The 27,805-nt window shown below is 42.2% G+C and overlaps 1 protein-coding gene and 1 long non-coding RNA gene across 4 annotated transcripts; one reads left to right on the forward strand and one right to left on the reverse strand.

Annotated features, from left to right (window-relative positions):
- Nucleotides 1-27,784, reverse strand: LOC124019107. Of its 3 annotated transcripts, XM_046334479.1 has the most exons (8): nt 27,336-27,469; nt 21,955-22,064; nt 20,939-21,030; nt 20,397-20,537; nt 8,254-8,418; nt 7,778-7,889; nt 7,447-7,568; nt 1-3,063 (listed from the first exon to the last, which is right to left on the reverse strand). In XM_046334479.1, the coding sequence occupies exons 2-8, from the start codon at nt 22,040-22,042 to the stop codon at nt 2,170-2,172; spliced, it is 1,614 nt and encodes a 537-aa protein (XP_046190435.1). In that variant the 5' UTR covers nt 22,043-22,064; nt 27,336-27,469; the 3' UTR covers nt 1-2,169. The 3 variants fall into 3 exon arrangements, with proteins under 3 accessions (XP_046190435.1, XP_046190433.1, XP_046190434.1); XM_046334477.1 differs by lacking the exon at nt 21,955-22,064 and having other exon boundaries at nt 27,336-27,784; XM_046334478.1 differs by lacking the exons at nt 20,397-20,537; nt 20,939-21,030; nt 21,955-22,064; nt 27,336-27,469 and adding exons at nt 10,634-10,755; nt 10,870-11,404.
- LOC124019108 lies at nt 4,797-13,950 on the forward strand. Its single transcript, XR_006835738.1, has 5 exons — nt 4,797-4,975; nt 7,419-8,431; nt 8,955-8,990; nt 10,579-11,230; nt 13,890-13,950. It is a non-coding gene; the product is annotated as an uncharacterized LOC124019108 (long non-coding RNA).
- Nucleotides 27,785-27,805: the final 21 nt, after the last annotated feature.

Genomic DNA, 27,805 nt, shown 5'->3' on the forward strand with positions numbered 1-27,805 from the left:
TGCTTTCAATATACTTTGCATCCCTCATTTACTCAATTGTTTCCATTATTTTGGCAGTTACCTGTATTTTCTGGGATTTACACTCCATCAGTGCAGGACAGTTAACCATAGCAATAAATGCAAGAAACCCTATTTTACTAACATTCATCCTCTCTGGAGCTCTCTCTTCAGGCCTATTCACTCACCCTTGGGCTGTCCTCTATTCTCTTCACTGCCTCAGCATAGGACACTTTCTGCACCACTCGAATTCTGTCAATCTCAACCTGTCTCTCTCTCTCACAGGGCACACAGTTGACACAGTCCTTTCTCTATCCCAACTCCCAACACTCTGACTATGCCCTCCTGCACATTTCTCGCATTGTGGGATCTCCCTTCTAGACATTGCTGCAACATGTCTGAATCCTTTGCAACAAAAGCACCATAGCGGGTTTGGAACATAGGCCTCACAGAATAGCAAATATAACCTGACCTTATCAGTAGAAACTCTGTGTCATAGTTCAAGACAGATTGAGAATACCCTGTCTTGCCATTGCCACCGGATCTACGTCTCAACAGACGTCAGGCATCACAAACACCAGAAATATTCATTTTCAGTTGATCCACCTCTACACTCAATGCTACCTGCTCCAGAGAGCAAAGCACGAGACAGGTCGATCCTGAGGAGTGTGACATGGAGAGCCCGCTGCCTCTGGGCAAAGGATGCACAAAAGAAAAAGAAAACCGCAACAATTCTACTTCTCGAAACTTAGAATTCAACTATTCATCCTCGAGAGGCAATTCGTTCAAGGCTGACGGTGCTTCAGACAGGACAAACACACACACACAGGAGACAAAAAAACAACAACTAAGGCATCAGTTAAAAGTGCATGGTGCCATTTTAAGTCCATGGTAGCCACAGTTCTTAGTTTAGCCCTGCCATTAATTATCTCCAGAATAGTCCCTAGGTCTTCATTACATTTTCCTGTTAACCAGGCGATTGGCCTCGGGCACAAACGCCCTGCACCTATTGGTGGAACACTTGAGAAAGCACAAGTAATGTCCCAAAGGGGAGCAGATGGAACTGCGGGTTGAGGACACAGTGCTCTCCCTCACAATGTCATAGGCTTTCCTCCTGGCCTGCTGCTCAAAGAATGAGGCCAGACTTCTGAAAGGCAGCCCGGTGATCTTTGAGCAGGTCTTCACAATGGCTTGAAGGCAGTATCTGTTCTTGACAGAGAGGGATGTAAACCAGCATACGAAGGACAACACAGAATGCTCTCGATGAAAGAACTGTAAAAAGGATTGCGATATTGATTTGTGGACACTTAATGAGTTCAATTTCCTGAGGAAGTATTGTGTCTGCTATTTTGATGATGGTCGTCTGTGTTTTGCTCAAACTTCCGGGTGTTATCAAAGATGGTACCAAGATATGTATACTGGTCCACATTGTCCACCTCCTCTCCATCAATGATCATTGTACTGGCGGGCTAATTGTACAATAATTGTATTTTGTCTTAAAGACATTCAACTCCAGCGGCGTACTGCCACACCAGTCAATGAAGTCCTGGATGGCTGGGCCATGGTCAGGCTCTTGAGAGGATTGACCAGAGGACTGCGTCATCGGCAAACTTCACAAAATGGCGGTTGGCGTGGGCACTCAGTCATTGGTGTAGAAAATGTAAAAAGGAGGGGTGACACCTTTGTGGTGAACCTGTGCAAGTGAGTAGGGTGTCTGACGTGGCACCATTAGCATAGACTCTCCATAATCCACATTTTAAGGCTGTAGTCCTTATTGGTTGGCTTAATAGTTCAAAGGGTGTGGTTAAATGAAAAAGTTATTTACCCTGTTCTTTGAAACACGGCACTGCTTATTACATTACACATCAAATCTCCTATGATCAGTATCTTTCAAGCTGAGAGCAAACTTGTTTAGAAAGAACAGTGTGTTTAGCAAGAATAGAGTAGAAAATAATATAATTACTTTATTCCATCGACATCACCTCCGTAAGGTCAACATTAAACTGTCTTTGTTCGAGCCTTGATGTACTGTCTCTTAAAAACAAGTTAGTGTTAATGAGGGGGTATGTTGTTAATTACACTCTTACCCCAAGACACTTCACATGATAACTATAATATGTCAGCTGAAAGGTGATTCCCTGACATCCCCTGCGTACATCTGAAGACACACTGCTACGATTTCTCCCCGTTGTGGACACTCCTATGTCTGATAAGCTCTTGTAGTTTAGTCTGCACTTGAAGGGTGTGAACTGTCTGGTGCTGCTTCACATGGTTCGCCTCAGTAAAGCGCTTCCCACACGTGGGGCAGGCGTACGGCTTGTCGGTGTCCGTCCTAATGCTCGGCCTCCCACGTTGTGACCCAATGACACCAGAGGTAGAAACGGGAGTCACCACCCTCAGGTGGTTAGTCTTTGAGCTCCCTTCGTGACCTCTTGCCATTGTTTGGGTGTTGTTGGGATTGTGTGTTGTGTTACAGGCTAAGTGAACACCCATCCTAACCTTTTCTGTATTGGTGGGGTAACCATGAGGTAACTGAGGAAGGCTAGACCCACGTCTTCTGTGAACCCATTCACCAGGGATTAGATGAGACCCTGAAGGAGAAGACAGACTTCCTGTTAGACTCTCACCAGGAGGGCCTCCCACCACTCTCTGTGAAGGCTGAAGCCCAGGGTGACCTGCACTGTTCATCATGGATATTGTGGTGTTTGTATCATAGGAACAGGAGGGTCTGGGTCTATCTCTATCAGCCCAAGGTCCTGCTTCATCCCTGCACTGAGACTGTGAAGAGAAGGGTCTGGGCTGCAGACTGGATCCCTGACTGGAGCCTCCGTCTCTCTGATGACCACCAGGACTGTTGTTCAGTCCACCTGTCCACTGGTTGTGTTCTGTGTGGTGGTTGAGTCTCTGTCCCTCACGGTTGGGTCCTGGCTCCAACTCGGGAAGGAAGAGCGACGGCTCCTGATCCATGTTCCTGATCTGTTGCCAGGGTTTGTGACCATCCACTTCAGAGGTCCAGTCTCTCCCGCCAGTAACACCGGATATCAGCAGGTCTTCAAGGACTGCAGTCTGCAAACAAAGATGGTACAGAAAAGCATAAAGGTTTATATAAGAAACTCTTTACTGTACACAGAAACATGACATTATAAAATGTTAACCACAGTCAAGCCCATCTCTAACACCGATTGAAGTACCTACCAATATGGAGCCATTGGAATCTTTGCAATGATACAAAAATAACCAAGTCAGACAGCACCGAGTCAATCTACTATTTAACTTAAACAAAATGCCATTACAATCACATTTATTGCACCAAACGATACGTGACGAGAATAACTTCTCACTATGGTAACACTATACCTTTTCTGTAAATCTGGTACCCTTGCTTTGACAAAATCAATTTTAGAATACTTTGGAAAAGGTTCAATATAACATTACACGCAGCTTCACTACTTCATGTCAAGTAAACATGAGGTAAGGCACTATTACTCATATTGAGGTATATACAGTGCCAGTCAAAAGTTTGGACACCTACTAATTCCAGGGTTTTTCTTTAATTTTACTATTTTCTACATTGTCGAACAATAGTGAAGACATCAAGGCAAAAGGTGGCTACTTTGAAGAATCTCAAATATAAAATATATAGTTGATATCTTCACTATTATTCTACAATGTGGAAAATAGTAAAAATAAAGAAAAACACTGGAATGAGTAGGTGTCCAAACGTTTCACTGGTACTGAATACCTCAATATGTGCAATTCAATGTTATTTACATATTTGTATTATTATTATTATTATTTTTTTGGGGGGGGGTCAGTCTGTTATGTCTGGAGTATTTTTCCTGTCTTATCCGGTGTCCTGTGGGAATTGAAGTATGATCCCTCTAATTCTCTCTCTCTCGGAGGACCTGAGCCCTAAGACCATACCTCAGGACTACCTGGCCTGATGACTCCTTGCTGTCCCCAGTCCACCTGGTCATGCTGCTGCTCCAGTTTCAACTGTTCTGCCTGCGGCTATGAAACCCTGACCTGTTCACCGGACGTGCTACCTTGTCCCAACATTTACTCCTGAGGTGCTGACCTGTTGCACCCTCTACAACCACTGATTATTATTATTTGAATCTGCTGGTCATCTATGAACGTTTGAACATCTTTGGCCCTGTACTGTTATCTCCACCCGGCACAGCCAGAAAAGGACTGGCCACCCCACAGAGCCTGGTTCCTCTCTAGGTTTCTTCCTAGGTTCCTGCATTTCTAGGGAATTTTTCCAAGCCACCGTGGTTCTACATCTGCATTGCTTGCTGTTTGGGGTTTTAGGCTGGGTTTCTGTATAGTACTTTGTGACATTGGCTGATGTAAAAAGGGCTTTATAAATAAATGTGATCGATTAAACTAAGAGCATTCAAGTCAAATCAAATTGTATTGGTCACAGCAGATGTTAAAGCGTTAGCAGATGTTAATGCGAGTGTAGCAAAAGGCTTGTAGCTAAGTCAACACGGAGCCATGCTGACTGACAAGTGGCGTGGATTGGTACAGCTCGGCTCAGTCCCAAATTGCGTGTTATTATTTGGCTAAATTATCACCCGTAGTTGCCTACAGCTACAGCAGTCTTAACAAAATGGACTGTTACCTTGATTGCAACAGTAAGGTGTTAAAACATTTAAACTTTTGAACTGTGACATTTCCTGACACCACTCTCTCTCTCTCTCTTTTTACCAATATCGATTGATGGAAATTGGGACTTCCACTCCATACCTAATCTAATTCCATCTCCTGTATCGTTCTGCCCTCTCTATAGATTATGCTGCTGCCCCGCTGTAAGAACCTGGAGATCTTCACTGAGGGAGGTGACGTGGCCACAAACAGCGCCTTGGACTCATTCCAGTGTTACCGCTGTCTGGAGAACAGCCAGGGGGTGGTCAAGACATCCGGCACAACTTCATCTTCAGTGTGTCAGCTCTGCTGCACCTGGGAGCTAAAGGTATGGCACCGCACTCCCAACAGTCATGTATGCTGAAACATACTCGTATGCTAATTTACGTGTTTCTTAAAGCGACCAACAGCAGTTGAAACAATAACAAAGCGTACTCCCCACCACTGTTTCTGTGAACCACTCAAATTCATAGACAAGAGCTATGGATGCAAGGACAGACCATGGCTCCTCCTAAAACCCCATTGGAGGAGACGGCCCAAGGTTCCTCGCCTCAGACCTCTTCCAATGGGTTTTGAGAAGGATGCGAGTAGAGGAAGTGAGGAGTTGAGCAGAGATGGGTGGAATCTTACGTTGAATGATGTGTTTATCTTTGTTCTACCTATGATTTTTCCACAGATGGCTCTGGGTTGCTGATGAAATCTGATCTGATGAAACTCCCTATACGATTTGACCCCTGTATTACAGACTGTAAAACTTTCAATGCCAAATTGAAATCATTCAATATTCTGTAATTGATAGACAATGATGGTTCCCAATCAGCCAATTACTCTACATCAAATTTGTTTCTCAGTGCAATGTTTGGTGAATGCATGGCATTGTTTTTTACCTCAGTCCTCCTTTGAATGCTGTGTATACTGACTCAGTTCTAAAGGACCATCACCGAGTCCATCCTCACCTCCTCGATCACTGCAATGATTGGCCGGTCTGCTGAGAGGGTTATTGGAGGGCAGGCTGCCACCTGCCCTCCAATGAGGTCTTGCATGACTCCAGGGCAAGGAACCGAGCAGGAAAGATCATCACCGACCCCTTCCACCAACTCTCATCTCTACCAAACGGTTCAGGTCAATCACGACCCCATGTTTCTTCCAAACATGTTTCTTCCACCGCGCCTGGCCCTCACCAACCGGCCACCTGGTTCACGATGATTCTCTCGTCTTCCACCGCGCCGTGGCCCTCACCAACCGGCCACCTGGTTCACGATGATTCTCTCGTCTATGGACTTTGCACCATCATCCCAGAACTGCACATTGCTCTTTGCACTCTCTGCATATTGCTTACATGCATAATTTATCATGTAGCTTATAGTTTAGTCTAAAGTTTCGTGGATCTGTGGAAATTCTGAGTCTATTTTTATTTTTTATTTTACCTTTATTTAACCAGGCAAGGCCTAGGAACAATGGGTTAACTGCCTGTTCAGGGGCAGAACAACAGATTTGTACCTTGTCAGCTCGGGGGTTTGAACTTGCAACCTTCCGGTTACTAGTCCAACGCTCTAACCACTAGGCTACCCTGCCGCCCCTATATATTTTGTGTTTATTGAGGCAACACCCAGAGTCAAATTCCTGTACATGCAAATGTATTTTGGGAATAAAGCTGATTCTGACATGTTTAGCTGGTTTATCATATTCTCGTCAGTTTACATTCAAAATCCCCATGTGCTGTGTGCTTGGGCTTAATACCGTAAATATTGGATCCTGCCTTCAATTTTTTGGACTCATTGCTTTCATTTTACAGACAAACATTGCTGGTTAACAATTAGCTCGCTAACTTTAGTGAGTAGATTTCACTCAACTTAAGTTATAGTACACCTATTTGAATTTATTTCACAATTCATTTGGTTATCAAGCAGCTGGGTTTCCAAGTCGTTTGGCGCTTACTTCTCAAGCTGGCTAAACAAACGGCGCTGCATTGCATCTGTTTGAAGGCCCACAAACAGAAAGCTCAAGCAATCACACAACAAGTCGCAGGCTGCATAATAGCCAATCACAACACTGGACTGGCCTAGGGCAGGAATTTGTTAGTTTGTCCACTCCGGTGAAAGTGACCAATCTCAGGTTTTCTATACAAGCACCCGCATTTAAGCCCCCCTCCAATCAGACTGAAATTCAAACCTAAAGGTGCCAAGACTTTAGAGAGAGTCATTTGAGAAATTGAGAGTGAAAACTTAGACAAGCTACTATTGCTGGTGGACAATTTAATGTGTTCAAATGTATTTTCATATGTTTGAATCCCGTTCCATTTCTTTGTATTTCTGAAGACATTTTTCCTTTTGATCTGTGACAATGATGTTCTGCTCGCAGGACTTGAAGTTAGCTGGATACCCGATAAGCTTTCTGCTGTTGAGTGACCACTTCATGTTTAACCTAGCTAGCCAGTTATATTTGGGAAATAGAACGCAACAGTCATGGCATACTTTTTACTGAACATTACGTCATAAATAGTACAACAATGAGTACATACTACGCAGTTTAAGTACAGTATGTAGTATGCTATTATGGTTATTCGGACACTGTGTGTGTTGTCACAGGGTCCATGTTCCAGTTGATAGATCCTATAGAAGGCAGGCTGAAGGAAGCACCTGTTAAGGGGTTAACTGACTTGCCTAGTTAAATAAAGATGAATAAATAAATATGAAGACTACATTTGATTGTTTTGTGTTCGACTGTCTGTTTCAACTGGAACATGGACCCTGTGTTGTTCCCCAACCCAGAGTTGAGGACGCTGTCCCATCCACTGACCTCTACTATGTCGCCTCTGGTCCGGACCTGCTCAGTGACGTCGTCCCCTGGGCCCTTGGCTGCACCCGTCTGGGAATCCAAGACGGCCACCCAGTCTCCTCTGATAGCCTCCAGCCAGCCACCTGCAGGAAGAGGTTACAAAATAGACTTTACAAACATGGCATGAGTTAATGCCCTGGTCAAGTTCATACATTATAATTTAGTATGTAAACCTAAATTGTATTGACTTAATTTTATGAATGAAAAGAAAATAATAGCCAGGTGCATCACTATTCCCATTGAAGTATATCTATAATATAATAATAATAATCTATATGCATGTCTCTCTTACCTTGCTCCCCCATCTTTAGTCCACTCAGCAGGTCAATGCTCTCTGGTCCGTCTTCTATTGTCTCCTCTTTGACCAGCAGCAGATCAGGCTTCCCATCCTCCATGTCTACTGACTGTAAGAGATACAGAGTGAGAGGATGTTGGATCAAGAAATCTGATATGAGCACACTGCTATATTGTGGTTGGGCAATGAGGGATTGCTATGAGTACTATGCAAACATGTTAGTTGATTTAACTACTTGACTATCTTTAATGGTTTGATAATTGAATGGTCCCACACTTAATCCAGTTCTGGGCCTGTATCCACAAAGAGTAGAATTGCTGATCGAGTATCAGGTCCCCACCGGTCTATATAGTCTTATTCATTATGCTCTAAAAGGCAAAACTGATCCTAGATCAGCACTCCTACTCTGAGAGGGTTTGTGGATACAGGCCCTGACCTAATACCATTCAGACAGTAGTTCACAGTGGGCTCACCTCAGTGAGACTGTGTGTGGTCCTGTGCTGCTCAGCTGGTTCCTCTGTGGGTTCAGGAGGTGGTGTCGTCTGGTTGTCCTCCATGACCATGGTCCCATCAGTGTTCCTCAGACTCTCTTCACATACCTCCTCCTTCACCAGCAGCACCTCTGGACCTTCATCCTCCTGGAAGAGACAGGTGATACAGATTACACAGACATACACTCCCTCAGGTATGTACACACAGATAAACACTTTTTCAACATGGAGTATTTACCCATCCCCACTACGTTTGAGTCCTACACTGTAGTTATATAATGACTTCATTGTTAAACCCATCACGGTGGACATAAATATGATGATGTTGGTAAAAAAATAAGTCAGCTATGATAAGTCAAAAGTCATCATCAAACTATTTTGACGTGTATAGTAGGTGTTTGTTACTGTGTGGGTCTCAATGAGTCTCAATGAAAGTCTAAGAATAAAAAATCCCATTTTGTGTTTATTAAACAAGTGTTAAATACACTATATGAAAGAAGAAAAAAAATCACCTTGAACTTGATAAACTGCATTTATTAACAGTGTCTTGGGAAAATCTGAATATCATATAACCTACACAGCACGAATGCAATATGAAGCAGACTTTTTAGGCTTATATCACACAAAAGCTATGGATTTGTTCTGCTGAAAACAACAACAATGTATCTTTGTCATTAATGCAGGGTTTGAATTGAACGTCAGAAGATATCAGAAGAATGGTAACTTTCTATTTTATAGAGTGGAATGTATTTTCTGTTGGTGTATCCTTAGGTAGTTCCTCTCTGAGAACCTCTTCCTGCAGTGTGTGCAGGCAAATTACCTTTCTCTCCTTCAAGTTTTAATGTCGCCTGTACAGGTACAGTGAAATGCCTTTCTTGTCATCTTCAAACCCAGCAATACAGTAATCAATAACAATGTAATACTAAAAGTAACACAAGGAAAAAGTAAATCAGCATACTATATAAACAGAGTCAGTCAGTTCCAGTACCATATTACAATTTGCAGTGATAGAGAGGTAGATATGTATAGGAGTAAGGTGACAAGGCATCAGGATATATGATAAACAGAGTAGCAGCAGCGTATATGATGAATGTATGTGAGTGGGTGTAGAGTCAGTATAAATGCATGTGCATATTATGTGTGTGAGCAAATTATGAATTGAGTGTTTGTGTGTGTTCTGGTGTGAGTGTGCATAGAGACAATACAAAAATAAAATACAAGGGTCAACCCAGATGGTCGATGTAGACATTTTGTTAGCTATTTAGCAGGCTTATGGCTTGGGGATCGAAGCTGTTGATGTCAGTCTTGATGCACCGGTACCGCTTGCCGTGCTGAAGCAGAGAAAACAGTCTATAGCTTGGCGGCTGGAGTCTTAAACTATTTTTCGGGCCTTCTTTTCACACCGCCTGATATAGAGGTCCTGGACGTACTGGGTTGTCCGCACCATGCTCTGTAGCGCAATGCGATCGAGGGCGGTGCTATTGCCATACCATGCAGTGATGCACCCCCAGTCAAGGTGCTCTCAAAGGTACAGCCTCTTCAGGGTGTCCTGGTGGGAGAACCTATTCTCACACTGGGAACAGCTGAAGGGTTTCACCCCTGTGTGGACCCTCTGGTGCCTCTCCACCTTCTGGGGGCAGCTGTAGCCTTTGTTACAGAACATACAGAGGAACCGTTTCTCTTTACTATTGCCTGATGTGGCTCCCCCACCCTGAGCCTGGGCTCTAGCCCTGTTGTTTGAGTTCAATACCTGATTAAAAAGGATGTAGCCATGTGAATCAGAAGGTGCCATCAAAAAGTGGACACTGGGTCTAGATCCCTGAATGCGTGTAAAGGGGAGTTGGTTGCGACGTATGGATTTGTCTCTAAGCTTTCCCTATAATGTAAGAAATCTCTGCCCCGTGTCTGTCTGTCTCCAAGGTGACTATCTGCATTCCATTTGGGAGGAGCGTCACCCTCCACTTTCACAGTCACCTCATCTACCACTATAACCTCCCCTTTCTTATCCAGACGCCCATCAGAGTATACACTACTATTGTACTGGTTCCAGTCCCCTGTAGACAGATCAGTCTGTGTCTCTAAACCAAAGGGCATGTTGCTAGGGTCCATCTCTGTAGTGTAAGAACAAGACCGATCATCAACACAAGTGTCTAATGGCTCACCATCTCCAGGGGAATGAACTGTCCTCTGGCTCCGGTGAAATACCTGTAAATACTCATCCGGGAGCAGGAGGTTGGCACAGTCTCCCCAGCCCCTCTGGGTCTGATCTATGGTCAGATCCTGTGTGTATTTCCCTGTGTGTTACAGTTAAAGTCTTGGTCTCCGTCTCTGACTTGAGGATGACGTTCTGTGTTCCACTGACCTCAACGATGCTGAGTCGGGCTCTTGACTGCACTGGGGTGGTAGTGGGGTCCTCCGTGACTACAGGGGGCAATCCAGACGCTCCAGCCTGGTTGTCTCTGCTGTGCCGTAAGTCCTCCTCTCCTTCACATATGCATATTACACACATCACATGTACAGAGAGGAACGGGGCAACATGCACTACGGGATATATGAACGGCGATACGCTGCGCATCCTCAGCCTTAAGCAAAACGTACCTCTTGCCATTCCTCTGTATCGGTCGAGGATCTTGACACTACTGGGACGACTGGCGAGGACGCGCTCTCGCATTATCCTTTCTGCGCGCTCCCGTGCGACCTTCATTTCCAGTAGTTTCCTCCGCAATCCTCTGTTTTCTTTCTGGCTTTGAGTTATTTCCAAACGAAACAATGCATAATCGTCGTCTACGACTTTACATATCTCTGCCACGGCTGCATTCGCTAGAACCTCCATGATGGAGGCTATTTGAGCGTGATAAGCCATACAGTTAGACATTTTTAGCTCACGTTAACAAGCTAGCGTTTAGATAACATCTATTAACTAAGTACTGTCTGCAACGCGAATTAAACACTACGTGGGGTAAGTATGTGATGCGGTGCAGTTAAAGACTCGAATTTTCTTGGGTGTTAATAAATGTTTAAATAACAACAATAAAAACGCTAACGTGGTCACTGTTCACTTCCGTTTACGTCTTAGTGTGAGTTTCCGGCAGACTAGACGCTATGTTGCGTATTGCTTGCTGACATTCACAGATCAGAGGAGTCATGGGCTGGGAATACACACATACATACTGAACAAAAATATAAAAGAAACATACAAGTTACAGTTCATATAAGGAAATCACACAGGTACACCTCCAATTGACTCAAATTATGTAAATTAGCCTATCAGAATCCTCTAAAGCCATTACATAATTTTCTGGATTTTTCCAAGCTGTTTAAAGGCACATTCAACTTAATGTATGTAATCTTCTGACCCACTGGAATTGTGATATAGTGAATTATAAGTGACATAATCTGTCTGTGAACAATCTTTGGGAAAATGACTTGTCATACACAAAGTAGATGTCCTAACCGACTTGCCAAAACTATATTTTGTTAACAAGACATTTGTGGAGTGGTTAAAAAAAGTTTTAATGACTCCAACCTAAGTGTATGTGAACTTCCGACTTCAACTGTACATCTCTTGACACATTGATGAAAATGGTATTGGCCTCTGAACCTTCAAACTGCATACTGGACCCTATAACTACTGAAAGAGCTGCTTCCTGTGCTTGGCCCTCCTATTTTGAACATAATCAACGGCTCCCTATCCACCGAATGTGTACCAAACTCACTAAAAGTGGCAGTAATAAAGCCTCTATTGAGAAAGCCAAACCTTGACCCACAAAATATAAAACAATTAATTGGCCTATATCTAATCTCCCATTCCTCTCAAACATTTGAGAAAAGGCTGTTGCGCAGCAACTCCATGCATTCCTGAAGACAATGTATACGAAATGCTTCAGTCTGGTTTTAGACCCCATCATAACACTGAGACTGCACTTGTGAAGGTGGTAAATGACCTTTTAATGGCGTCAGACCAAGACTCTGCATCTGTCCTCGTGCTCCTCGACTTTAGTGCTGCTTTTGATACCATCGATCACCACATCATTTTGGAGACCCAAATTGGTCTACAGGGACAAGTTCTAGCCTGGTTTAGATCTAATTTGTCGGAAAGATATCCGTTTGTCTCTGTGGATGTTTTGTCTTCTGACAAATCAACTGTAAATTTCAGTGTTTCTCAAGGTTCCGTTTTATGACCACTATTGTTTTCACTATATATTTTACCTCTTTGTGATGTCATTCAGAAACATAATGTTAACTTTCACTGCTATGCAGACGATACACAGCTGTACATTTCGATGAAACATGGTGAAGCCCCAAAATTGCCCTCCCTGGAAGCCTGTGTTTCAGACATAAGGAAGTGGGTGGCGGCAAATGTTTTACTTTTAAACTTGGACAAAACAGAGATGCTAGTTATAGGTCCCAAGAAGCAGAGAGATCTTCTGTTGGATCTGACAATGAATATTGATGGTTGTACAGTCATTTCAAATAAAACTGAAGGACCTCTGCGTTACTCTGGACCCTGATCTCTCTTTTGACGAACATATCAAGAATACTTCAAGGACAGCTTCGTAACATTGCAAAAATCAGAACATTTCTGTCTAAAAATGATGCAGAATAATGTGTCCATGATTTTGTCACTTCTAGATTAGACTACTGCAATGCTCTACGTCCGGCTACCCGGATAAAGAACTAAATAAACTTCAGTTAGTGCTAAACACGGCTGCTAGAATCTTGACTAGAACCCAAAAAATTGATCATATTACTCCAGTGCTAGCCTCACTACACTGGCTTCCTGTAAAGGCTAGGGCTGATTAAGGTTTTACTGCTAACCTACAAAGCATTACATGGGCTTGCTCCTCCTATCTTTCCGATTTGGTCCTGCCGTACATACATACACGTACGCTACTATCACAAGATGCAGGCCTCCTTACTGTCATTAGAATTCCTAAGCAAACAGCTGGAGGCAGGGCTGTCTCCTATAGAGCTCAATTTTTATGGAATGGTCTGCCTCTATCCATGTGAGAGAAGCAGACTCGGTCTCGACCTTTATGTCTTTATTGAAGACTCATCCTATGATTGAGTGTAGTCTGGCCCGGGGCTGTGAAGGTGAACGGAAAGGCACTGGAGCGACGAACCGCCCTTGCCGTCTCTGCCCGGCCGGTTCCCCTCTCTCCACTGGGATTCTCTGCCTCTAACCCTATTATGGGGGCTGAGTCACTGGCTTACTGGTGCTCTTACATGCCGTCCCTAGGAGGGGTGCGTCATTTGAGTGGGTTGAGTCACTGACGTGATCTTCCTGTCCGGGTTGGCGCCGTGGGGGGAGATCTTCGTTGGCTATACTTGGCCTTGTCTCAGGGTAGTAGGTTGGTGGTTGAATATATCCCTCTAGTGGTGTGGGGCTGTGCTTTGGCAAAGCGGGTGGGGATTTATCCTGCCTGTTTGGCCCTGTCCGGGGGTATCGTAGGACAGGGCCACAGTGTCTCCCGACCCCCTCCTGTCTCAGCCTCCAGTATTTATGCTGCAATAGTTTGTGTGTCGGTGGGCTAGGGTCAGCCAGTTATATCTGGAGTATTTCTCCTGTCGTGTCCTGTGTGAATTTAAGTACGCTCCCTCTATTCTTTCTCTCTGAGGACCTGAGCCCTAGGACCATGCCTTAGGACTACCTGGCCTGATGACTCCTTGCTGTCCACAGTCCACCTGGTCATGCTGCTGCTCCAGTTTCAACTGTTGGCACTGCCTGTGCCTATGGAACCCTGACCTGTTCACCGGATGTGCTAAATTGTCCCGGACCTGCTGTTTTCAACTCTCTCTCTACCGCATCTGTTGTCTCTTAACTCTGAATGATAAAAAGCCAACTGACATTTACTCCTGAGGTGCTGACCTGCTGCACCCTCTACAACCACTGTGATTATTATTTTCCGATCCTGCTGGTCATCTATGAATGTTTGAACATCATCTTGGCCATATTCTGTTATAATCTCCACCCGGCACAGCCAGAAGAGGACTGACCTCAGTGCCTGTTTCCTCTCTAGGTTTCTTCCTAAGATCCGGCCTTTCTAGTGAGTTTTTCCTAGCCACCGTGCTTCTACATATGCATTGCTTGCTGTTTGGAGTTTTAGGCTGGGTTTCTGTACAGCACTTTGTGACGTTGGCTGGTGTAAAAAGGGCTTAATAAATACATTAGATTGATTGAACGTGTAAAGTGCTGGTCAAATGTTTCATGAGCTGAAATAAAAGATCCCAGAAATGTTCCATTAAAAAAAAGCTTATTTCTATCAAATGTGCACAAATTTGTTTACATCCCTGTTAGTGAGCATTTCTTCTTTGCCAAGATAATCTATCCAGCTGTCAGGTATTGCATATCAAGAAGCTGAATAAACAGCATGATCTATTACACAGATTCACCTTGTGCTGGGTACAATAAAAGGCCACTCTAAAATGTGCAGTTTTGTTACACAACACAATGCCATAGATGTTTCAAGTTGAGGGAGCGTGCAATTTGCATGCTGACTGCAGGAATTTCCACCAGAACTGTTGGCAGAGAATTTGATGTTAATTTCTCTACCCAAGTGTATGGTGTCATATGTGCGAGCGGTTTACTGTTGTCAACATTGTGAACCGAGTGCCCCATGGTGGCGGTGGGATTATGGTATGGGCAGGCATAAAGTACGGACAACAAACACAATTGCATTTTATTAATGGCAATTTGAATGCACAAAGATACTGTGACGGACCATTTTTTTAAATGTAATTGACCAACAGATGCATATCTGTATTCCCAGTCATGTGAAAACTGTAGATTAGTGACTAATGAATTTATTTTGATTGACTGATTTCCTTATATGAACTGTAACACATTCAAATCTATGAAATTGTTGCATGTTGCATGTATATTTTTGTTCAGTATATTTACCAAGAGTTATCATCCATAATTGTCATAGCCATTTATTTACCACAACAAACAGATGCTGGTGTATAAGGCCATAAGCAAACAAGAAAAGGCTCACCCAGACACTGTCCAATCAATAGTAGAGCTATAGCCTACATTAATTCACATCAGATAGTGTCCACCTTATGCTATAACCTACTAATGCATATGGAACTTTGCATGGCACACCTGAATTTATGATGAACCCCATTAACTGTAGCCTCGACTTCCAGTGCGGTGAGGTTAAAGCCTAGTGGAGCTTACCCAGAGTGATTACGCCCTCTCCTGGCGAAGGGCACATTAGTGTAGGCTATATTCCTATGTAGGCTACACTTATTATTATTATTATTTTTTCACATTTATTTAACCAGGTAGGCTAGTTGAGAACAAGTTCTCATTTACAACAGCGACCTGGCCAAGATAAAGCATAGCAGTGTGAACAGACAACACAGAGTTACACATGGAGTAAACAATTAACAAGTCAATAACACAGTAGGAAAAAAAGGGGAGTCTATATACATTGTGTGCAAAAGGCATGAGGTAGGCGAATAATTACAATTTTGCAGATTAACACTGGAGTGATAAATGATCAGATGGTCATGTACAGGTAGAGATATTGGTGTGTAAAAGAGCAGAAAAGTAAATAAATAAAAACAGTATGGGGATGAGGTATGTAAAATTGGGTGTGCTATTTACGATCGGTTAGCTGCTCAGATAGCAGATGTTTGAAGTTGGTGAGGGAGATGAAATTCTCCAACTTCAGCGATTTTTGCAATTCGTTCCAGTCACAGGCAGCAGAGAACTGGAACGAAAGGCGGCCAAATGAGGTGTTGGCTTTAGGGACGATCAGTGAGATACACCTGCTGGAGCGCGTGCTATGGATGGGTGTTGCCATCCTGACCCTTATAACATGAAGGCCTACAACAGCAGTGGGCAATTCCAGTCCTCAAGGGCCTGATTGGTGTCACAGTTTTGCACCAGCCCCAGCTAACACACCTGACTCCAATAATCACCTAATCATGATCTTAATTTTAGAATGCAATTTGATTAATCATCTGTGTTTGCTTGGGATGGAGAAACAGTGCGACACCAACAGACCCTCGAGGACTGGAGCTGCCCACAACATTTTATAGGCTATGCATTATTCTAGTCATCCACTTAGTCACGTGTTTTGAATCGAGCATCAAGGACCAGCAGTGAACAGTTTTTTCCTAACAAAAAAATCTTGATGCGGGAGGGGCTCATGGTTAAAGTGCACTATAGATTTCGAGTCAACCGCTTTAGCCGTGTGTGCCACCTAGAGGTGATGGTGATAATGGTAGCCTACATGTTTGCTATTTGACAAATCCATAAGGCTCTGTTTTTTTCTTACATACCCTATTTCTATTTGTTCCATAAAAACACATAGATGTGTGTGAAACAGAAACGTGGGATTTTGTCATATAAAAACATTTGAAAATGTCTAACAGTAGTAGCTAGTAGTCTAGTCAAGGATGCATCAATGCAATATTGGCACAGAAAACTTTGTTACAAACCAACTGAACAAAAGCAAACCTTGAATTTGTAGGTTTATAATATCCTTTTAGTGGCCAAGGTTGACCAATTTTAAGAAATAATATTGGTTGGGGGATATAAGATCTTATGAAGAATTTGTTACAGGATATAATCACTTCCACCTGGTGAGATAAGCATAGGGCTAATGTGTGCCATCTGTTGGGGCCGGGGCTGCATTCACTACGTTTTTACATTCTGGAACGTACAGTTGAACGGAAACTATGCTGTAATGAACGACCAGTTAAAAAAAATAGGAAGGGTTGGGGAACCCCATCAGCATGGCCACTGCCCTTTAAATAAGTCACTCATTGCTTCAAGCCACACCCACCAAAGTCTGTTAACTTAAAGAACGTACAAGAATGTTTTTGGGAAACGTGTCGTTCAGTACAAACCGTTCTGCAACGTTCAAGCGAACTGAACGCACTTCAGCTACAATTCAGCGTTCTGTTGCGTGCAAGTACATCAATGGTTTTAATTGGATGATACGTATTTTGAGCAAGAGAAACTTGCTTATGTACGCAAGTATGTATGCGTGTTATCTATCCCCACAACGTTTGAGTCCTATACTGTAGTTACAGAATGACATAAATATGTGGGTAAAAAATAAGGCAGCAATGATAAGTTAAAAGTCAAGACAAACAATGGAAGAGAGAAAAAGTAAGGAACTTATCTGCCGGCCCTGCATTAAATACCAAAATTGGTTAAATAAAATTGTGATATATAAAAAATATATACCAGTTTCATCATTTAAGGACCAAAAAAAATTTGACAGCTGTGCCATATAAATGGCAAACGATTTGGGGAGAGATTTTCGATGTACCGATTCCATGGCACATGGTTTATGAATTGACATGCAAACGACGCCGTATTCAAATTTTGAATTTAAATTATACAAAATGATTGCAACCAATATAATTTTATATGATGAATACAGCCTTCCCAGCTCTGCAGATTTTGCTGCGAGGAAGCAGTCATTAGATCATTTATTTTGGTACTGTCCATATGAAGCCCGTTTTTGGTCACAGGTCCAGGAATGGCTGAAAAATGTGAGGGGTTGAATGGAGCTGAAGGGTGGAACTAATAACAAGACAACAAATGTAAAACATACGGGGTCTGTAAAATGTATATAGGTTGAGAACTGTTGTGAAATAGCACAGATAGAAATCAAACTGGATGGACATCAGGAATAGAGGAAGGCCAGGACTAAAAACAAACTAAATATAATTATTGTAAAAATAGATTGTGTCTGTAAAATATATATATTGTGTATAAGCTGGAAGTAGAAGCGTATGTGTTATTGTTTATTAGTTTTCTCCAATTAGGGGTGGATATATATGGATATAAAATGTATATATATATATTTTTTTTAATGTATATATATTTGCCCAAAAAATATGGGGGGTTGGAAATTATGCAGACAATTACATTGATGTAAGCTTAAATCTATCCGCAATATTAAAGCCAAAAACAAAAATGAAATAAAAGTTAGACAAACATGATTAAACTATTTTGATGTGTATAGTAGGTGTTTGCTAGTGTATGGATGTGTATATTGATATGTGAATATTTAGTGTATATTGGTTATAAAGGGCTGTTGGGTTTATGCAGAATAGGGTGAGATCAGATGTGATGTATACGAAAGAGAATCTCAACAAGTGTCTTAGACAAAAAAGTACAATTTTGTGTTTATTAAACATAAACAAGTTAATACACAATATGAAAACCACACACATCTCAACTACAGAGCTGCATGAACTTCATTTTCACATTAAAATAATATTGTGGGAAAAAATGAAGTAGTTCAATGGAAGTAATGAATGATGCAGTTGTGAACATCATATAGCCTTCACAGTACAAACAATACGTTAAATACTTAGGCAAATACATGTCTTATACAGTGAGTGTACAAAACAAAGGCTTCTTACCAGCTTCTACCCCCAAGTCACAAGACTCCTGACTCTGTACCGGTACCTCCTGTATATAGCCTCGCTACTGTTATTTTACTGCTTAACACTTATTTTTTCTTAAAACTGCATTGTTGGTTAAGGGCTTGTGAATAAGCATTTCACTGTAAGGTCTACCTGTTGTATTCGGTGCAAGTGATAAATACAATTTGACTTTACCTTCCTAATATGGAGTTGCACCTCCTTTGGCCCTCAGAACAGCCTCAATTCGTTGGGGCATGGACTCTATAAGGTGTTGAAAGCGATCAACAGGGATGCTGGCCCAGACTGACTCGAAGGCTTCCCACAGTTGTGTCAAGTTGGCTGGATGCCATTTCGGTGGTTGACCATACTTAAAACCCACGGGAAACTGTTGAGCGTTGCAATTCTTGACAAGCTGGTGCCTCTGAATGGCACACATACACAATACATGTCTCAAGACTTAACAATCCTTCTTTAACCAGTCTCCTTCCCTTCATCTACACTGATTGAAGTGAATTTAACAGGTTACATCAATAAGGGATCATGTTCAGTCTATGTCATGAAAAGAGCAGGTGTTTCTAATGTTTTATACACCCAGTGTATATTCCACAATGTCGTGGCCTTGCACTTCCAACGCTCTTAGTTGTTGCAGAAATTGAAAGTCTACCTTTAATGCAGGCTTTCATCTAAACGTCAGAAGCTATCGAATGGAATGGTTACTTTATATGTTATAGAGTGGAATGGGTTTTCTCCTGATGTATTCTGAGGTAGCTCCTCTCTGAAAACCTCTTCCCGCAGTGCGTACAGGCGAAAGGCCTCTCTCCCGTGTGGACCTTCAGGTGCCTCTTCAGTTTGTCCTGGCGGGAGAACCTCTTCTCGCACTGGGGGCAGCTGTAAGGTTTCTCCCCTGTGTGGACCCTCTGGTGCCGCTTCAGGGTGCCAGCCTCTGTGAAGCGCATGTGGCACTGGGTACAGCTGAATGGTTTCTCTCCTGTGTGGACCCTCTGGTGGATCTCCACCTTCTGGGGGCAGCTGAAGCCTTTGTTACAGAACATGCAGAGGAACCGTTTCTCTTTACTATTGCCTGATGTTGCTACCCCTCCCCGAGCCTGGGCTCTAGCCCTGTTGTTTGAGTTCAATACCTGATCGACAAAGACATGGCCATGTGAATCTGAAGATCCCACCGATGTGGACACAGGGTCTCGAACTCTGAGCGTGTGTAAAGGGGAGTGGGTCGCAACAATTGGATTTGTCTCTAAGCTTTCCCTGTAGTCTAAAAAATCTCTGCCCTGCGAGTGTCCTTCTCCTAGGTGATTATCTGCATTCCATGTGGAAGGAACGTCGCCCTCCAATTTCACAGTCACTTCATTTATGACAAGCCCCTCCCCTTTCTTATCTAAGTACCCTTCAGAGTATACACTACTACTGTACTGATTCCAGTCCCCTATAGACAGATCAGTCTGTGTTTCTAAACCCAGGGGCATGTTGCCAGGGTCCTTCTCTGTAGTGTAAGAACAAGCAGGATCATCACCATCAGTGTCTAACATGTCACCATCACCATCCCCACGGGAATGAACAGGCCTCTGGCTCTGGTGAAATACCGGTAAATAGTCTGAGCCGGGACCTGGATCTGATATTTGGTCAGGTCCTGTGTGTAAGAGACTGTGTGTTACAGTTAACGTCTTGGTGTCGGTCTTTGACTTGAGGACAGCGTTCAGCGTTCCACTGACCTCCGTAATGCTGCGTCGGGTCCTGGGCTGCACTGCGTCAGTGGTAGGGTCCTCGACTCTGGTCTGGATGTTTCTGCAGTGCCGTGGGTCCTCGTCTCCTTCAGACCTCTCTAGCTTGAACCCAGGACCTGCATCTGCAGGCTGACAAGAAGAGAGGAGGTTATTACCGGTACAAGAGTAGAATTGGATAAGTCTCACAAGCTCCTTTATGGCTAATGTACATGTGAATGGCTGAAGGGGGCTTTTCCGAAATAAATGGGCCACATTTGACTTATAAAGTAACTGTAATTTGTAATGCAACACTATTACACTAAGCCATGGCTCTCCAACCATGTTCCTGGAGAGATACCCTTCTGTTGGTTTTCACTTCAACCCCAGTTGTAAGTAACCTGATTCAGTTTATCAACCAGCTAATCAGAATCAGGTGCACTAGATTAGGGTTGAAGTGAAAACCTATAGGACAGTAGCTCCCCAGGAACAGGGTTGGAGAGCTCTGCACGAACCTCTATCACGACAACGTGCTGGGTTGAGGATCCACTCACCTCATCAACAGTAATTGGTTGGTCATCATTCCATGTATTGTGTCCCGCTGGCTTCCCGAAACTCCTGTGGCCTCCAGTGAGATGTCCTTCACCTGAGAGAGTGATTGGGGGAAAAGTGGATGTTAGGTTAACTACGGTGGTATAGACATCTTTCTGTGTTTGCAAACATTGCCGCACAAGGGCAATGCGTGCAATTTGATTACTGAACACGGGGGAGTTCTCTGAAAACACACCAAAAAAAACATACATTCATGAGAAACATGTAAATGTATTTCACACTACCTTTGGATTATAATATGATTTTAAGCCTTGTGTGGAGTGAAAAAACAATATTTGCCTGTGTTTTGCATGTACAGTACCAGTCAAAAGTTTGGACACACCTACTCATTTAAGGGTTTTTCTTTATTTTTACTATTTTATACATTGTAGAATAATAGTGAAGACTATATAGTGAAGACTATCAACTATGAAATAACATATGCAATCATGCAGTAACTAAAAAGTGTTAAACAAATTAAAATATATTTTATATTCCTCGAAGTCAAATAACATTTTATTGGTCACATACACATGGTTAGCAGATAATGTGAGTAACGAAATGCTTGTGCTTCTAGTTCCAACTGTGCAGTAATATCTAACAAGTAATCTAACAATTTCACAACAACTACCTTCTACACACACACACACGTGTAAAGGAATGAATAAGAATATGTACATATAAATATATGGATGAGCGATGGCCGTGCGGCATAGGCAAGATGCAGTAGATGGTATAGAGTACAGTATATACATATGAGATGAGTAATGTAGGGTATGTAAACAAAGTGGCATTGTTTAAAGTGACTAGTGATACATGTATTACATAAATGTTTCATTATTAAAGTGGCTAGAGACTTGAATCAGTTTGTTGGCAGCAGCCACTCGATGTTAGTGATGGCTGTTTAACAGTCTGATGACCTTGAGATAGAAGCTGTTTTTCAGTCTCTCGGTCCCAGCTTTGATGCACCTGTACTGACCTCGCCTCCTGGAGGGTAGCGGGGTGAACAGGCAGTGGCTCGGATAGTTGTTGTATTTGATTGGATTGTACTCTCTTTTAGTCCCCATTTGGACTAATCTTCCAAGAGTCCTTAAACATTAAAATACAATTTATAATACGAAAACATTCACACATAACACACTATTAAACATACATAATATACTAACATAAAGACCCAATAAATACTCAAATCTAAAAAAAATATTGATTCTTCATCTACTATAGTCCCACAACATTTCTATGCATTATATTGAACTAGTTTTAAAATAATGTTTAAATGTATATGTTGAAAGGTTTCTGGTTTGCTCAATTAAAGAAATTGAATAAATTATTGCTCTAAATCAAAATGTTATTTAGCCTATTTCTCTTTTCTGTCTGGATAACACATAGATGGTGGACAATCTATTCCTAGTATTTACGGAATGTCTGCCTCTTACCAACGGAATACCGTTGTGAATAGAACTTGGCCATTTTAAATGATGACCAGCTTCATGAGGTAGTCACCTGGAATGCATTTCAATTAACAGGTGTGTACCTTGTTGATTGAATTTGTGCAATTTCTTTCCTTCTTAATGAGTTTGAGCCAATCAGTTGTGTTGTGACAAGGTAGGGGTGGTATACAGAAGATGTCCCTAGTTGGTTAAAGACAAGTCCATATTATGGCAAGAACAGCTCGAATAAGCAAAGTGAAACAACAGTCCATCATTAATTTAAGACATGAAGGTCAGTCAATGCGAAAATGTGCAGTCACAAAAACCATCAAGCGCTATGATGAAACTGGCTCCCATGAGGACAGCCACAGGAAAGGAAGACCTAGAGTTACCTCTGCTGCAGAGGATGAGTTCATTAGAGTTACCCGCCTCAGAAATTGCAGCCCAAATAAATGCTTCACAGAATTTAAGTAACAGACACATTAAAATCAACTGTTCAGAGGAGACAGCGTGAATCAGGCCTTCATGGTCATATTACTGCAAAGAAGCATCTACTGAAGGACACCAAAAGAAGAGACGTGCTTAGGCCAAGAAACACAAGCAATGGACATTTGACAGGTGGAAATCTGTCCTTTGGTCCGATGAGTCCAAATTGGAGATTTTTGGTTCCAACCTCTGTGTCTTTGTGAGACATGTGTGGGTTAACAGATGATCTCCGCATGTGTATTTGCCACCATAAAGCATGGGAGGTGGTGATATGGTATGGGGTGCTTTACTGGTGACAGTCTGTGATTTAATTAGAATTCAAGGCACACTTAACTAGCATGACTACCACAGCATTTTGCAGCGATACGCCATCCCATCTGGTTTGGGCTTAGTGGGACTATCATTTGTTTTTCAACAGAACAATGACCCAACAAACCTCCAGGCTGTGTAAGGGCTATTTGACCAAGAAGGAGAGTGATGGAGTGCTGTATCAGATTACCTGGTCTCCACAATCACCCAACCTCAACCCAAATTAGATGGTTTGGGATGAGTTGGACCGCAGAGTGGAGGAAAAGCAGCCAACAAGTGCTTAGCACATGTGGGAACTCCTTCAAGACGGTTGGAAAATCACTCCAGATGAAGCTGGTTGAGAGAATGCCATGAGTGTGCAAAGCTGTCAAAGAAAAAGGTGGCTACTTGAAGAACCTCAAATATATTTAGATTTGTTTAACACTTTTTTGGTTACTACATGATTCCATATGTCATTTCATAGTTTAGACGTCTTTACTATTATTCTACAATGTAGAAAATAGTAAAAAATAAAGAAAAACCCTTGAATGAGTAGGTGTTCTGAAACTTTGGACCGGTAGTGTATATTTAAAATAAAAATGTGGAGCTTACCTGTTTTGTATGTTATTTTGGCATAAATACAATGGGGCAAAAAAGTATTTAGTCAGCCACCAATTGTGCAAGTTCTCCCATTTAAAAATATGAGAGGCCTGTAATTTTCATCATAGGTACACTTCAACTATGACAGACAAAATGAAAAAATCCAGAAAATCACATTGTAGGATTTTTTATGAATTTATTTGCAAATTATGGTGGAAAATAAGTATTTGGTCACCTACAAACAAGCAAGATTTTTGACTCTCACAGACCTGTAACTTCTTCTTTAAGAGGCTCCTCTGTCCTCCACTCGTTACCTGTATTAATGGCACCTGTTTGAACTTGTTATCAGTATAAAAGACACCTGTCCACAACCTCAAACAGTCACACCCCAAACTCCACTATGGCCAAGACCTAAGAGCTGTCAAAGGACACCAGAAACAAAATTGTAGACCTGCACCAGACTGGGAAGACTGAATCTGCAATAGGTAAGCAGCTTGGTTTGAAGAAATCAACTGTGGGAGCAATTATTAGGAAATGGAAGACATACAATCTCCCTCGTTCTGGGGCTCGATCTGGGACCTAGTGAATGACCTGCAGAGAGCTGGGACCAAAGTAACAAAGCCTACCATCAGCAAGGGCATTGAAGATGAAACGTGGCTGGGTCTTTCAGCATGACAATGATCCCAAACCCACCGCCCGGGCAACGTAAGAAGCATTTCAAGGTCCTGGAGTGGCCTAGCCAGTCTCCAGATCTCAACCCCATAGAACTTCTTTGGAGGGAGTTGAAAGTCCGTGTTGCCCAGCAACAGCCCCAAAACATCACTGCTCTAGAGGAGATCTGCATGGAGGAATGGGCCAAAATACCAGCAACAGTGTGTGAAAACCTTGTGAAGACTTACAGAAAACGTTTGACCTCTCATTGCCAACAAAGGGTATATAACAAAGTATTTAGATAAACTTTTCTTATTGACCAAATACTTGTTTTCCACCTTAATTTGCAAATAAATTCAATAGAAATCCTACAATGTGATTTTCTGGAAAAATTCAATCTCATTTTGTCTGTCATAGTTGAAGTGTATTGTACCTATGATAAATTACAGGCCTCAACTTTTTAAGTGGGAGAACTTGCACAATTGGTGGCTGACTAAATACTTTTTTTGCCCCACTGTACATGTCACATCAGTTTGCAAACAAACATAAAAATATATATAATTGAGTTAATAAAGCTGCATATAAACATGGTCTTTGTTTTCTTGAGTAAGGCAGCTCCAAAATGCAGGTGTTTCAGCTTAGTTCAGTGCTTTCTGTGTTGTTAGGGCGAGCCAGCAGAAAATAGGAGCATTGCGCCATGATTGGCTCAGTGTTGTGTCATTTATGGGGACACTACATCATCGGCAAGTTTAAGTCTTTAGTAAGGGTAGACATCCTAAGTTTCAACCCTTTGGGTCCTGCCAGAGTTATATTACAAGTGCCCTTCCAAGAAGGCTCAAGATCATTGGCCACAGATAAAATTACATCAAATCACATTATTTGTTCAGTAGCTTTGACTTGATGTCAACATCTTTCAATTACATTACTTTCAAAGTCTTAGTTAGCAGTCATCATCATGAATCAAGTCATCAATTTACTGGCAAATCCTTTTTAATCCTTGTCATATGAAGAGAAATTACAGATAAAACGTATCGTTTCTCATCGGGCATTGGACAAAGATTTGCACGACAAGTTGGAAATCACCTTCCATACAACTCCTTGTTGAATGTGTATCAGTGGCTAACTGCAAGTATTGCAAAGCAACCACTAGCCTGCTATTCAATGGAGTGGCTGTGTGTTTTTTCAGAATTCCCACCATAAATCCAAATAGTGCCAGACTTTGATGACAAAATTTGCCTACAAAGGTGCCATGCCACCTTCCTGTTTAAGTGACATCACAAAGTGAGTGCTGAACAATCTATAATAGAATTGTGTTATTTGATTTGTGTCCGGAGACACCTGAAACCCCACCTCTTTAAGGAATACCTAGGATAGGATAAAGTAATCCTTCTCACCCCCCCCTTAAAAGATTTAGATGCACTATTGTAAAGTGGCTGTTCCACTGGATGTCATAAGGTGAATGCACCAATTTGTAAGTCGCTCTGGATAAGAGCGTCTGCTAAATGACTTAAATGTAATGTAAATGTAATTTGACACAAGACCCAAATGGCATTCAATGTGCCTCACCCTAATAACTTGGTATATTTTCACCTTTTAATTTCAGCCACTGTTCTAACTTCGTGGTGCATATGTAGCCCATAACCTGTTTTAGAGAAATGTAATCATTGAATATTGTAAGAGCTTTCATTGTCTGTTTATATTCCCCCTTTATTTATCCTACGGTTCTGACTTGGTGTACAGGGAAAACACTAAGAACGGCCCATGTTCTGAATTCTGTCGCTGTACATTTCAAAGGTGCTGAACAAATAGTTATGACTACGTCCGTCGACGCTTGCTCATTGTCTTAATGAAAAATAGGGATTGCCTCTTATCCGCTTGTCTTCCCTTATGCCATAGTTTGTACATCTCAATTGTCAGTAGAAACCACATTTGTTTAAGCAAGTCAGCCATGTTTTTTTAAGGCAGTAAATGAGGCTGAATGAACTGTTTCACTGCCAGACAAGGCCCTGCTGAAAGCCAGGTGTAGCAGTGGTAAGGTGTTGGGACAGCTTTATGTATGCCCTAACAGTTTGTGGTGAGCACCCTTTTTCACCGTTATAGTGCAATTAATTTATTGTTTGGTGTTATGGCTTTGTTGGCATGTATCCCACATTTAGATTTTTTTTCCCCACCAAGATTTACATGATAAAATCGCCACTGGTCTCATCACAAATCAACTGCATTTCACTTATTATTTTTTTTAACAACTTCAACCAGTAAAATGGATCTTTGGTTAACTTTAGGCCACTGGGTTCCCGAATGGCGCAGTGCTTGAGGCGTCAGTACAGACACCTTGGTTCGATTCCAGGCTGTATCACAATCGGCCGTGATTGAGAGTCCCATATAGGGCAGCGCACAATTGGCCCAGCGTCGTCCGGGTTTTGCCGGTGTAGGCCGTCATTGTAATTAAGAATTAGTTCTTAGCTGCCTTACCTAGTTAAACAAAAGGTTAAATAAATCAAATAAAATACTACAGCCTATGTCAATGTGCGTTAGCATTCTAGCTAATAAGTGCTGTTGCCGAAATAAGTATTTTACAAAGATCCCAACCAAATATAATATTAGTGTCTGTTCAAGCTAAATTATAAACATTGTACGCGTACTATGACATCCCCAAAATATGGTTTTGATTACAACTATGAATGTTTCTTCGAGGCAGCGGCCCTAACTGCTTTAATTCTTCATCCAAAGGTCTCGCTTATCTGGTTAGAATACGATAGTGTCTTTGCACAAGATAGGTAGTTATAAGTAATCACGGGACTTTTTCCATACTATCCAAAAACTGACCAAGACCCAATTCTTGGTAAGACATCTGAACACATGGGAAACGGGCGACAGCACCATCGGCCTTCTGCAACATACGTACCTCTTGCCAATCCTGTTTTGTATCGGTCGAGGATCTTGACACTACTGGAACGACGCTCCCGTGCCACCTTCAGTTCCAGTAGTTGTAGTTTCCTCCGTAATCCGCTGTTTTCTTTCTGACTTTGAGAAATTTCCAAACGAAACACTGCATAGTCGTCGTCTACGAGTTTACAGATCTCTGCAACGGCTGCATTCGCTAGAACCTCCATAACGGAGGCTATTTGAGTGTGAAAACCCATATCGTTACAGTCAGCCATTGTTAGCAGCTAGCTAAATAGCGTTACCTAGATAACATATATCAACAAGTACTTTCACCAACACGAATTAAACACGATTTGTTGTAAGTATATGATACTGAGAAGTTAAATGAGTACGATTTTGAGTTCCTGGGTGTAAACAAACATATAAATAACTAAAACGCTAAGTGACGATATTGTTCACTTCCGTGTACGGGTCTTATTGGTTGGCGTC

Source organism: Oncorhynchus gorbuscha, unplaced genomic scaffold (assembly GCF_021184085.1).
Source record: "Oncorhynchus gorbuscha isolate QuinsamMale2020 ecotype Even-year unplaced genomic scaffold, OgorEven_v1.0 Un_scaffold_7:::fragment_4:::debris, whole genome shotgun sequence".
In the NCBI taxonomy this organism is placed as follows: Eukaryota; Metazoa; Chordata; class Actinopteri; order Salmoniformes; family Salmonidae; genus Oncorhynchus; species Oncorhynchus gorbuscha.

Coding starts and splice junctions, on each gene's coding strand:
- LOC124019107 (XM_046334477.1), bottom strand. CDS start 27,591: ATGGCTGACTGTAACGATATGGGTTTTCACACTCAAATAGCCTCCGTT. Junction 7,890..8,253: donor CCACACACAGTCTCACTGAG/GTGAGCCCACTG, acceptor TATCTCTTACAG/TCAGTAGACATGGAGGATGG. Junction 7,569..7,777: donor ACTAAAGATGGGGGAGCAAG/GTAAGAGAGACA, acceptor CTCTTCCTGCAG/GTGGCTGGCTGGAGGCTATC.